Below are 13,131 nucleotides of genomic sequence, written 5' to 3' on the forward strand. Positions count from 1 at the left end.
ACAATCAATTATTCAATTAATGGAGAAAATAGTCAGCAAAAGAAAAAAGAATCAGTTGCATATTTAACAGTCACAGGGGACTCTTTTCTGCATTGATTACTTCTTTTTCGTAATTTAACAACATTTTTAATGCAGGACTTTTAGAGTCTTTTTACAGTGTGGCATTAGTACTTTTACTGCAGTAAAGGATCTGAATACTTCCTCTACAGGTGAACTTCTCTGAGTGCAGCCTCTGTTTGTCCAGTACATTGATGTATAATAAGATGCGTCCATATTGGGCTGCTGCTGTGCTGCACCTGCGCAGATAACCGCAGATCTCCAAGTCTTTAGCTAGATTCCTGGTGCGGAAGTGTGCCCTGTCTGTCCGTCTCTTTGTGGGCCGGGTCATGAAACTTCAGGGGTGGGTCTCTTTCAGTAACTTCGCAGCTGGAGTTCTCTCTTCAGCATCCTGGAGGCTGGTGGCTCTCAGCAGCAGCAGCAGCAGCAGCCAGAAACACGTGTGTCTGTTCAGTCAGTCCGTCGCGAACAACATGGCAGAGGAAGCGAAGAAACTGGCCGCTTACGCCGCGGTGGATAACCACGTCCAGGTACATTAGCGTCACTGTTAGCTAATATATCCACAAGTGTCCACAGCCTGCTAGCTTTTAGTTTACAGCAGCTCAGTCATGTGTAGTCTTAGCTACATTCTCGGATGCTGCATGCTAGCTAAGTTAGCCACTATACAAACAGAGGCAGACAGTAATGTAGCCTAGCTTGCTAATGTATTGCCGTTATCTAACTTGCACGGTTTGAGAGGGAATTAGCTCAGTGTTATGCATGCTTGGCCCGGCTGTATTCTGTGTTGTGTATTATGCATGGTGTAATAGTAAAGTGCCAGTTTGCAATTACACGTTATATAATTGAACTGCGATAGAGCAGGAACGTGATATATGGACAGTTTTGGTAACGAAATATCAGCTACAAGAAGTGGACAAAAGGGTATCAAGGCGTGTGATATCTTGTTGAAACTGTTAAGGTATTTTATTTTGAACTTAATTGTATTTTCGAGGCTGTAATTTAAGACTTGTGTGTTCATGTGTTGTGTTCCTGTATAACTCTATGGAAAAGAGAACCCAATGAACACATAAATACACTTTAATATAACATCTCCAGTACTGCTCTCCACTTTCTTTCAACACACCTCCAGTCAAGTCGGTGTCAGCTCATGGCAGTTTTTGAGCTCCCTGACACTTTTTAAGGCCTGGTGTGAAATCAATTTGAGTTGTTTTCTGGGGAGCTTGCCTATGTTCCCACATTTCTAAGATTTTTTTTTTTTTTTTTTTTTCAAAAAGTAGGCCCTATGTTCCCACGTTTACTTTTTCATACATTTGTATCAGAGTTTTTCCCCCGTTTCTCCCAGTTTGGTAGCCAATTACACCCAAAATATTATCCAGTAGCAATGGACTACAGATGTAATGTAACCCTAACATAGGGCCTCATTTTAAGAAAAAGCTTAGAAATGTGGGAACATAGGGCCTAATTTTCAGTGGAAAAAAAAAACCCACTTGAAATGTGGGAACATATAGGGCTGTGGGACCACTGGGCTGACCCCATTTTCTGTCTCTCATAGAACAACCAGGTGGTTGGAGTGGGCAGCGGATCAACCATTGTCTATGCTGTGGACAGATTAGGTGAGTGAAACCACTGACCAACTGACTTTTGTCTTTTAAACACTTGGCCACAGTAAGATTAAAGCTCATTGCTTACTTTTTGATTTTAAAGTTCAGTCTGCTTCAGTGTGTATGTATTGGTGTATTTTTCTGATTTATCATTGCAAGTGAATTTCTTAAAAAAAATAGAAGCAACACTTAGCCGTGCTTAAGGTTGCTTTGTGTATGCTGTTTATTCCAGCTGAGAGAGTGCGTCAGGAGAAACTCAACATCGTGTGTGTGCCCACCTCTTTCCAGGTTAGTCTGGAACATTTAGTGTTACTTATAGGCCAACATGACTTTGAATTGTATTCATCCTCGTGGCGTAATGATGTATACACAGTGGCAACAGCATGTGTTTCAACATTGTGGCTTCATTACCACACACAATCTTCTTCTTTTTTCTTGTCTTTAACATCTACATGTTAATATTATTCAGCTTGACTTGCAAGAGAAGATGCATTCATTCCTAAATTTCCCAACATCAATAAGAGCTGTTTCTGTGTATTTGTGCCGTTTTTACAACATGTCCAAAAGTACAAAGAGTATTGCAGGTTTTTTTATCAGCTTTTTGTCTCATGTCTCCAGTGTTTCTGCGGGGTCTTAAAAAGTTTCCAAATCAAAATTTTATGCCTTAAAAAGTCTTAAATGTGCTGAAATACCGTGTTCTAGGTCTTAAATAAGTCTTCATTTTCCGACGTCCTACACCGCTACCTCTAATGCTCTTTATTCTGTGGCGTTGTAGTTCTTTGTTATCAGCTTTCGTGTTATTGCCTCAAGTCTCTTTCGGATTGGACCACAGACACAAAACAGATTTTATTCTTCAGCAATACTGAATTTAGGGCTTAGTTGATGTGTGATAAAGGGTTGTAAATTTCATTCATAATGGTCTTAAAATTGACGGTGAAACCTGCAGAAACCCTGGTCTCCTGCTGGTCACATGTTGTCCCATCTCTGGGCTTGTCCTCCCACAGGCTCGTCAGCTGATTCTGCAGCACGGCCTCACGCTGTCGGATCTGGACAGGCACCCAGAGGTATGATGAGCTCGTTGCAAACAAATCTGAAAGCAGTGGCAGTGAGGAAGGGCCGCAATATGTTGGCGCTCAAACCCTGTCAGCATGAATTTGAGAGTTGTGAACATGATGCCCGTGCAACTGCAGAGAAGACATGAATTGTGGAGCTGACTGTTTCTAAATCTAGAGGATGGTTTGTTGTAGGGCAGAGTGTCGCCAGTAGCTGTGTTCCAAACCGTTCCATCATTCACTCACGCACCCGGCGCAGAACAAAGCCCGACGCAAGTGTCTTTGCTAGTTTAAGACAGACGCAGTTGTCAGTTTCCCGCCCAGCGCCCACGTCGTTTAAATAGCAAATGCACCTGCGCCCATCTGTGCGCCCATGGGCATGCTGGTCTTACAGGGAGTTGTGTTCAGGTGCATTCTGGGTGTATTGCTATCTTGAGGCAGTGGGAAGTGATTGTGCCATTAACCAACAAAAACCTGGTCTAAAGTCAATAACACAGCATTTCATTGTTATTTTAACAAGCAATTTGGTAAAAAGCATCTTGGCACAGCGCGCACACACTATGCTTGTTACACACACACAGGGAAGTGCAGCAGCACACACACATGCAAAAGATTACAAATAAAAATATTACGTTGCAAATCCTCCATCAGCAATGCTCCAAGGTCCAAACGCGCCTGGCTTTTAAAGGGAATGGGAGATGATCTCTGATTGGTTTATTGCAGGTTACGCCCAAAACACAACTCTGATTAATGAAGACACTAAGTACAACCCTTTAGAACTATGCGCCAGGCACACGGACCCTTTTTTTCCGCCGTCAAACCAGCAAAAGTGGATTTGGACACACCCTAAACACACCTGCGCCAGGTGCTTCGTGCCAGGTGCTTCACGCCAGGCGCTTAGATCAGGCCCATAGTGTTGATTATATAGGGAGCAATCTTCTGAAACCACTCTCACTGAAAGTATCGTTACGTCAGTAGTTATTTGTGTGATGGAGGCGTGCGCGCCCAGCATCATGTAAACAAACCCGAAACAAAACTACTTCTAATACGTCCCTGAAACGAACCGAGCCCTCGGGAGGAGAGTAAAGTGTGTGTGTGTGTGTGTGTGTGTGTGATCAAGCTGCCACTTCCTCCTAACACATCCTGTGCAGGCATAATGGAGAAAGACAGCAGCAATAACTCTGAAATGCGCTTTTTATTTTCCAAAACTCCTGGACGGCTCGTAGTCAAAAGCCATATGCACGTTGTGTAAAGCCGAATTAAAATATCACCGAAGCACGTCAAGCTTGAGCTTCCACCTACGGAGCTAAGCATAGTAGTACAGTTAACGTGATGCTACCCGCTAGCGGGCTAAATGGGTGGCAACTAACTGCAGACCTGTCAGCATCGTAGAGGACTCGGGTCTTTAAGACGTACTACGGTTGACCTGTCTCGTTGCCGTCGAGGGGGACAGTAGTTTCACCATACACATACCACACGGAGAAAGCAGCCGCACTGGAACTGCTGCAAACGCTGTCTCATTTACCGGTGATCACTGGACGTCAGCGAGTAATCAACATTATTTAGGAGTTACTAAACACTATATTGACTCTAGTAAGGATAGGGATTTTTAAGTTTTTTAGTTAGGTACTTGGAGGAATTGTGCAATAATGACAGATTCACACATTTTTCTTTTGTTTACAGTAAATAAATAACAATTACAAATCTTAAAATCAAGTTCATAAAGTAACTTTCTTTGCATTCATTTGATTCCCAATTAAGATACACTGGTAAAAATTGCTTTCTGTTGTTAATATGTACTTAAAAACTGTTCTGAAATGTATATCAGATTGTTCAATTTTATTTTATTCTCTGCTGTAATAAGTTTACATTCCTCCCACACAGCTGGATGTGGCGATTGACGGAGCAGACGAAGTGGACGCAGACCTCACGCTGATAAAAGGCGGCGGGTGAGTGCTGTTTAACGCAGACGGCAGAACTGAGCCGGTGTCTCCTGATTTCTGTCTCACACTCATCCTCTCTTTGTCTCATAGCGGCTGCCTGACTCAGGAGAAGATTGTAGCCGGGTGTGCCAAACATTTCGTTGTCATTGCTGACTACAGGTTTGTCGTTTATGGAAAGACGTTTCTATACAGTGAACCTCGGGGGTTTTCTGTGCTATAGGAAATAAGTTGGACTTCAGTGGAACTGTTGAATGTTATTACCCTGTTTCCACACAGCTAGATCACCTACTCTTCGTGTCTCTTTTACGTCTCATATTTTTGTGAGACTTTCCACACATGAACTATTGTATGAACACGGTAACTGGATGAGTCTGTGTAACTCTGATCCAGCAGATTGTGTACCTAAGGATACGCTCGTATGGAATACAAGGGCTCTGTAGTTTAATCTGCAAAGTGAATTGTGTGTGTGCGCCCAGATATGGATCTTATCTTCCTTCTCCTCTCCCAGAAAGGACTCCAAGGCTCTGGGCCAGCAGTGGAAGAAGGGAGTTCCCATTGAGGTGATCCCCATGGCGTACGTCCCCGTCTCCAGGACGATAGCCAAGCGCTTTGGAGGGGAGGCCAACTTACGGATGGCTGTCAGTAAAGCAGTAAGTGGAGGATTGGCTTTGCTGTCACGTCTGTCTTCATAACACCTCTCTGTTCCAGCAGCAATTTCACAATTGGGTATATTTCTGAAATTCTGTTTACATACAGTACAGTTAGTTTCTTCTAGTTCTCTTTCCAGGGGCTTGGGGGGGGAGGTGTCCTAAGTCCAGGTTAAGAATGGTGGCTGGTGATACCTTTTTTTTTAAAACTAAAAGAGCCTAGTTGTTCTTCAGCAAATAAATGAACCTCTACCAGCAGTCTGCTCTGGACCAAATTATTGGCCAAAATGGCGACCAAGTCAATGTACCTACACGTATCTGGACTTTCTGGCACCCTGTGGACTCTATGACCTATTGTAGCACTATGGAGCTGTGTAAGTGTGTTCCCATTTAGTTTGTCTTGTGCACGACGGTGACATAGCTCACATTTCTACCACTGGCTTCACACTATTTGACTAACCTACAAGCGGGGGCAAAGTGCCAAAATATGCTGCAATGTGCGAGCAAAGGTTGCGAATGAGAAGACTGCAAGCTGGTAGATGTGGTGTAAACAATGTGATTTTAAAATTTAGGGCTGTCAAAAACTTTTTTAAGATTATTTTTTTGGGCATTTTAGTCCTTCATTTGATAGGACAGCTAAGACATGAAAGGGGGGGGGGGGGGTGGGGGAATGACACGCAGCAAAGGGCAGCAGGTCAGATTTGAAGCCGCTGCGGCGAGGACTGACCCTCTGTCCATGGGATGCACGCTGTACTACTAGGTGAGCTACCCAGGAGTCCCAGGGCTGTCAAAATGAACGCGGTAAAAACGAGTTAACACAAAAACAAATGTACGCATGATTAGCGCACCCGACGAGAAGGGTGTTCAGTTCGCAGTAATGAGCGGCTCGCTCTACTTCATTCCGCATATTACACAGCTTACCCACTGAGCACACCTGTGTCCCAGTCGGGAAGGTTAACGTTACCGCCAATGAGCACGGCTCTCCCCGGTGAGTGAGCTAACTGATGCTCTTTGACCAGTTCCCATTAGCTCTGTTAGCGCTCCCCGTCTCCCCCACCCTCTCTCTCCCTTTGTGACCGCCGATCAGCTGCATGAGCACAAATATTGATTTAAAAACGATTTTATGTGGCTGGGTTAGCTCAGTTGGTAGAGCAGGCGCACATATATAGAGGTTTACTCCTCAACGCATTCCCCCCTTTCATGTCTTCTGCTGTCCTGTGTAAATAAAGGCCTAAAATGCCCAAAATAATATTCTAAAAAAAAAAAACGATTTTTATTGATTTTAAAAATGGTCCGCCCAAATCTATGATCAGAACTTCGTCCATGGCAACGGCCTGTTGTACATAAATAGCTGCTGAACGCAGTGATTGACCAATCCGCATCAAGTATTCAACCAGATGCGTGTTACCAAGTAATGTTCCATTCAGGTCAATGTACCCATCTGTTGTTGCTTGATGGGCTTGAGTTCGCCATATTATGCTTTCAGCAGATTTTCTGAGCATACAGTACCTTTGAGGTTATTTGTCATTGTTTTGGATTGTTGCAATATAAATAAACATTTGCATGAAGCAAGCATATTTGTGCACACTCCATGTTGATGAGAGCATTAAAAATGTGAAAAATATCCCCTTTTTTAAAGTACATTTAGAACAGATAAAAAAATGTGATTCATTTAGTTAGGACAGCCCTAAAAATTGTCTTTGCAAATGTTTTATGTGCGTTGAACACATTTGTCTCACAACGAGTTTTGGTTAGAAACGTAAGGGTAACTCTTGTTTGTTCACAAGAATACTCTACAGGGCCCGTTTACAGTAGGGAAGGGCTTGTGAGAACAGTGGAACCAGAGGACAAACAGAACACCTACACGTGCACTATATCTGCCTCATTAACAGTCTTTAGAGTACAACTTAAATGATTTACTTCCTACTCCGTTCTTTTAAAATGAACAGCATCCAGCAGGAGAAAGGAGAGTTTGTGTTGTTCCTTTTGGGGGCAGTTTGTGTACTAATGACTGGACAAGTCCCAGTTTGTGTACCCAGGAAGCCTTGATTATCACAGATGTGTTATTTAATCAACATTTGCCTCATAGTTACACATCATTTCTTAATCACGTAGAAGCGGTTGTCACCTAATCAAGGTAAAGGAATGTGTCAGTTCTGCTTATCGGGGGTGATTCTAGGATCAGACCTTTTGGGGGGGGGCTCAGCCCCTAATGAGAATGTGACACGGATACAGTGCCATGCAAAAAAAACAAAACTGCTAAATCAGTAATTTCATTAGCTGATAATCTGAGCTAGCTACTGAACAACAACGTCAGCCAACACACTATTAACACTGTGATGGAAGTCACAGTCGTAACGACCAAATTGACACAATGTTCTAACATTCAGCAATTTCAGTTGCTTACGTTTTAATTTGGGTTCTAATCTGCTCCATGAAATGACCAATGTCTTCTCTGGGGACCACCAACGTTAAACTTCACAACCACACTCCTACTCTTCCTCTGACAGATCAGATAGAGACTCAGCCTCTGATTGGCCAACACTAGGTTTCTGTTAACCCTTTCCTTGACTGGGTTACAGGTGCATAGCATCGGCGACAGACGCACAGGATATTAAACCAAATATTTCAAGCCCTTTGAACCTGTAACTGTTTCTTCTGTCACTAACAGACACATTCACAAACTCTAACTTGAAGCACTGAAATTGATTTTTAAGTTTTTATTATAATTTTCAAGGGGCTGAGCCCCCCTAAAAAGGGTCTAAAATAGCCAGAGCTGCTTATCAAGGCTTCAGATTTATCTAGACTTTGCCAAATTCAGTTTTAAATAAGACTATTGTTTCTAGATTTATTTTAACCTTTCTATTGTCCGAGTGCACTGGAGAACAAAGTCCTTGAAATGGAAATTGTTCGACGTTCAAATGATAACTCTTTTCAGTGAAGTTAACACAAGTGTGTGTCATTTTTGTGTACCTCAGTCGTGGTCCCTTGTCTGTGACGGACCCTTTATCACAACATTTCAGTTGTGTAGTAAGTGCCCTAAACACACATCTGTCTTGTGAAGTTGGCTCGCAGCTCTCTGCTATAAAAACTTGTGAATGATTTTATATATAAAAACTTGTGAATGATTTTGGCAAGTGACTTGAGGTCTGAGTTGTCTTTCTGGCTCTCAGGGTCCTGTGGTCACTGACAACAGTAACTTCATCCTGGACTGGAAGTTTGAGCACGCTGACAACTGGAAGGAAGTCAACACCGCAATCAAGATGATTCCAGGTGAGGCGCTGCTTGCTAACAAACACTGTTTAACTTTCAAAGATTCATTTAATGTAGGGCTGCACAATATATATATATATATATATATATATATATATATATATATATATATATATATATATATATATATATATATATATATATATATATATATATATATATATATATATTTTTTTTTATTTTTTTTTATCGTCATCACAATATTAACTGGCTCAATAAACATCGCGAAAGACATTCGGAGACTTTTTGTGTTGGTTGAAAGAAAATCTCAGAAAACTGCACTTTAGAATGTTACTGTCATTCCTTGTGGTGCTTTTTATATTCAATTCCATGTGCGATTTGTTCAATAAAAGAATGCTGGAAATGATTTCATTTGTTTTAAATTCAACTGAAATATCTTTATTTATCGCAAGTAATATCGTCTTGTGATATTCAACGTATCGAGACGTTGCAATTAAATGTATCTTTGCAAGTTAGACAATGTGCGGGACTTTGTTTGCAACTTTTGACCTACTTGCCCCTCTCCTAACGCACCTGTCTCATGAAATAGATGTGCAAAGTATTTTCCTGTTGTGCATATTGTGCTGCTAGCACATCGTCATCATGTGTGTGTGTGTGTGTGCGCGCTCTTCAGGTGTGGTGGAGACTGGGCTTTTCGTCGGCATGGCTGAACGAGCCTACTTCGGGATGGAGGATGGAAGCGTGCAGGTTCGAGATCCTCCGGTCAACTAAGAGTTTGCCATGTTCACGGTCGTCCCTCCTCCCCGAATGACCTCATTTTTACCCACAAGTGCCGTGTTTATGATTTACACCTGGTCCCAGACTGTGTTTGGACAGAGCTGCACCTTCTGCAGAACTGGACCAAACTGTAGCTGGGCTGTTTTCACACATCTCAAAGACAGATACAATTGCGGATCACTTGGTTTTTCCTCATCCTGCAGGTGATGCGTCTGACACTGAGTTTTAAAGTGCCTGATGAGTCAAATCAAGTGCGTCTGATATGCTTAGTGGTTGTTCCGTCCGTCTGTATTGTTGCTCAGTTTGGCTGCCTGGTCTCACTGGGAATGTTGCCTCTTCTTGTGATTAGCAGGTTTGACTAAATGTCTAAGTGCTGTGAATCACTGCAGTGTTGCAGAATGAAACTAAGGTGTGCCTTGAGATTATATTTTCAGTCATATCAAAAGAAATGATGCTATTAAAGACACATTTAAAAGTTTATAATCATATGTCAAGCTATTGCCATCTGCTACTGTAGGCTGCTGCAAATAACAGAAGTCTACTCGTCAAGTGAAGGCTCAAGACATTGTAAGCAGTCAGAAAGCTGATATGCCTTGAAGTCATTTTGTTTAATTAGATCACAGAAAGAGGAGTAATATGAACTATATTCGACAACATCAAGAAGTTATACTTTACAGAATTAATTTCTGTAATTAATGTGCTAATTTAAACTGAAAAAAAAGCTCCAAAAATGAATGAGATCTTCAGTCATGATAAGGGAGTTCTTCTCCCTGGCTGTTGTATTTTAGCATATGATAGCCATGGTTGCCATGGACCAGATGATTTCTTGGGAGAAGACCGAGCTTAGGAAATGTTTGCGGTTTTGTCTGAGTTTCAACAGCTGTTCCTGTACAGTTACACTAATCAGTTGTTTAACCAAACCACTGAATGTGTGCTGTCATGCATGTACCCATCTCCACTGTGTTGGCTCTTTTTTGTCCCTGTACATTACTTGCATTACAATTTCTTATTCCGTACACAAGCCATCTGGTCACAGGAGGTCTTGTGCCATCAATTTAATTTAGTGATGCACCGAATCCAGATTTTTGGGGTTCGGCCGAATACCAAATCCACTGGTTAAGATTCTGCCGAAACCGAATACCGAATCCTACTCCCATCCTCAGTCCGTTAACAGTAAACATATTAATGAAGTAAACATCTTCCATAGCAGTGTATTTTTCATTTGTTAGGGTCCTTGCCACCATGAGACAAATCGGCATTGCAGATTGAACATGTAGCTGGACTTGAATGGCCTTCTTTTGACTGAAAGTACTGCCAAACAACACATTTTTCTGCTCACAAGTTCCATTTTCACTTTCTCACAGCCTGCTGCATTGAACGCTCCACCTACGTAAACACCTTCCCGTAATCAACGGTGCTGTCATTACGTCGACCAGCGTAGGGCAAGCGTAGGGTTCGGTGGAAAAAACTTCTAAGGTTCGGCAGAAACCGAACCCCTTCAAAAAGCCCAATATTTGGCGGAAGCCGAATCCTGGATTCAGTGCATCCCTAATTTAATTTTAAATGTAGCTATAGAGAGACGTGTAGAACGTTTTGAGGTAATGATGATGGGCACTTATGCTATAAAATGGTCACAGTTAATTGCTAACTGATGTAGCTCAAATCTGAACCAGCATCAACACAAGTACATTGTATGTGCCTTGGCAGGCAGTTTTATTCAGATGTAGCCAAATTCATTGATTATGTAGCTGGTCCTATTGTTGGAACACTGTACTCAGAATCGGTGCTACATTTTGATTAAAAACTGCATCATCAGGTTTTAGGAAAGACATTTCAATAAATAAATGTATCAAACGCAGCAGTTAAAGATAAATCCTTATGGTTTGGTTGAATTAGTGTCCGGCTCCCAAAAAAAAAAAAACCCTTGAACGTATGTCATGTTTCACAAGGTAATTTTAAATATTTTGAAGTCTTAAAAAACAAAAAAAAAAAAAAAACAGGAACAATAAAACTTATTTCTTTTTTTTTTTTTTTTAAACAAATACTTGATATATATTCACTTTGGAATGCAGCTGTCCACTCTGCTTTTGGCTCACAATGCCTTAAACTTAATTTTTGTGTTTTGTATGTACAGCTCTGAGCGACTCAGAGAACATCTGGGAAATGTAATGCAAATTTGTCTACAAGCCACTGTTATTAGGTACCGGGCATCCGATTCTATTTGAGTCTACTTCTACTATTCAGTCAAATTCCCCCTAACTCCCCTAAATCAAATGGAACTGGATGCATTTGAGGGTGTATCGCCTCAGTGGGGTGTCGACAAAGTGAAAGTTAATTGAGAATATATGGCCCAGTTTGGGTCCGATACAAGTTGTTGTACACCTCTTATTCCTTTTCTTTATTAATTCACTGTGATAATCATTTTGCTGTGAAGGTGCTATTTTGTTTGTCAACCAATACATAACTGTAATGAGAACAGTAATGCCTCCTTGTTTTTTTTTTTAATTTGTGGAACACATACTTGGTTCTGAAACTAGATACGAAAGCAGAAACAATTAGTCAATAATTCAATTAGTCCATCTTCAGAAAATAAATTAATAGTGTTTTTAGGTTGGCAGATGCATCTATGATAGTAAATGAATATATTTCAGTTTACAGACAATTATTAATGTTAAGGCTTAGGCTTATGGTATAGGCTATTATCCTATGTACCAGTCTATTAATCAACAAAATATTTACCAGATTAATTGACAATGAAAATAATTGTTAGTTGCAGCCCTTTTAGACATCAGTAGAGGTAACGGAGAATTATTTGTATTTTTATTTATTTTTGTAATTTGGATGAACCAAGCCTTTGTAAGTACAGAATGTATGTTTCATGTCAAAGAAGATGTTAAAAACCAATGATTACAGTTAAAAAAACAAAAAAACATAGATTGTGCCCTTCTCCTCTATGGTCACTTGGGGGCGCTAGAAATGCTAGCAATTCTGCTGCAAGGTGTTTACGTCTCGCACAGCAAACTGGGTTCACAAGTTGACCTTATATACTCCCTAAAACCATTCAAATGTTTTCTATACGCATTGAGCAACTATCTGTACAGCTACAAATGTTTTTTTGTTTAAAGCAGCGGTCATGAATATTTGTGAAAACGCAACTAATGAATTTGAAAGCTTTGTGGCTGGCATGCAGTTTCAAGTTTCCATTTGAAAAAGTTCTTAATGCTTTTAGAGTCTTTCAAAGACATTATGTAATAATGGCTGTTTGTTTATTCGAAAGTGAGAAAATATAACTCGTGACCAGGAAATGTACCTATCATGTACAGCAGGAGAGCCACGTTGATGCTTTTATGGCGGCTGCCTTGACAACTACTGTGAATGACAGCTGAAATACCAAATCTAGTGCTAACGTTTAGTCACGAGCGTATAAATAGACCAATAGCGTTGCTGCTTATCGACATTGTCTCTCTTATTGAACGGACGGTGCCACATCCCACCAATCATATATCCGCAACAGGATTCGCCATCGGGGATTTTTTTGCGTCACCTTTTGGTCCCGTTGTGTGCCAAACGCCAGTGCGCCTGCGTCGTTTTGACAAACATAGGCTTAGCCAATGAAGTGCACTGTTTGGGGGGCTGGAACAGTTTGAGCCCGCCTTTTTGAGTGACAGCTCTCTTATTCAATCGCATTCTGCTTAGTATGCGAGTATGCAGGATTGACAGCAAACTGCGCAATGAGAGACGGTTACATGAATTTTTAACGAATGTAGGGATTTTACTGTCCAATCCTAGTGTAGAAACAAGGCGGGACTTAGCGTTACCA

General features: G+C 41.2%; 1 protein-coding gene across 1 annotated transcript; it reads left to right on the plus strand.

Annotated features, from left to right (window-relative positions):
• Window positions 1–303: 303 nt before the first annotated feature.
• Window positions 304–11,126, plus strand: rpia (ribose 5-phosphate isomerase A (ribose 5-phosphate epimerase)). The gene is made up of 9 exons (XM_078277585.1): window positions 304–587; window positions 1,610–1,670; window positions 1,891–1,946; window positions 2,663–2,722; window positions 4,595–4,659; window positions 4,744–4,812; window positions 5,162–5,303; window positions 8,474–8,573; window positions 9,208–11,126. The coding sequence occupies exons 1-9, from the start codon at window positions 387–389 to the stop codon at window positions 9,303–9,305; spliced, it is 852 nt and encodes a 283-aa protein (XP_078133711.1). The 5' UTR covers window positions 304–386; the 3' UTR covers window positions 9,306–11,126.
• The last annotated feature ends 2,005 nt before the right edge of the window (window positions 11,127–13,131 follow it).

This window comes from Sander vitreus, chromosome 20 (genome assembly GCF_031162955.1).
Source record: "Sander vitreus isolate 19-12246 chromosome 20, sanVit1, whole genome shotgun sequence".
Lineage (NCBI taxonomy): Eukaryota > Metazoa > Chordata > Actinopteri > Perciformes > Percidae > Sander > Sander vitreus.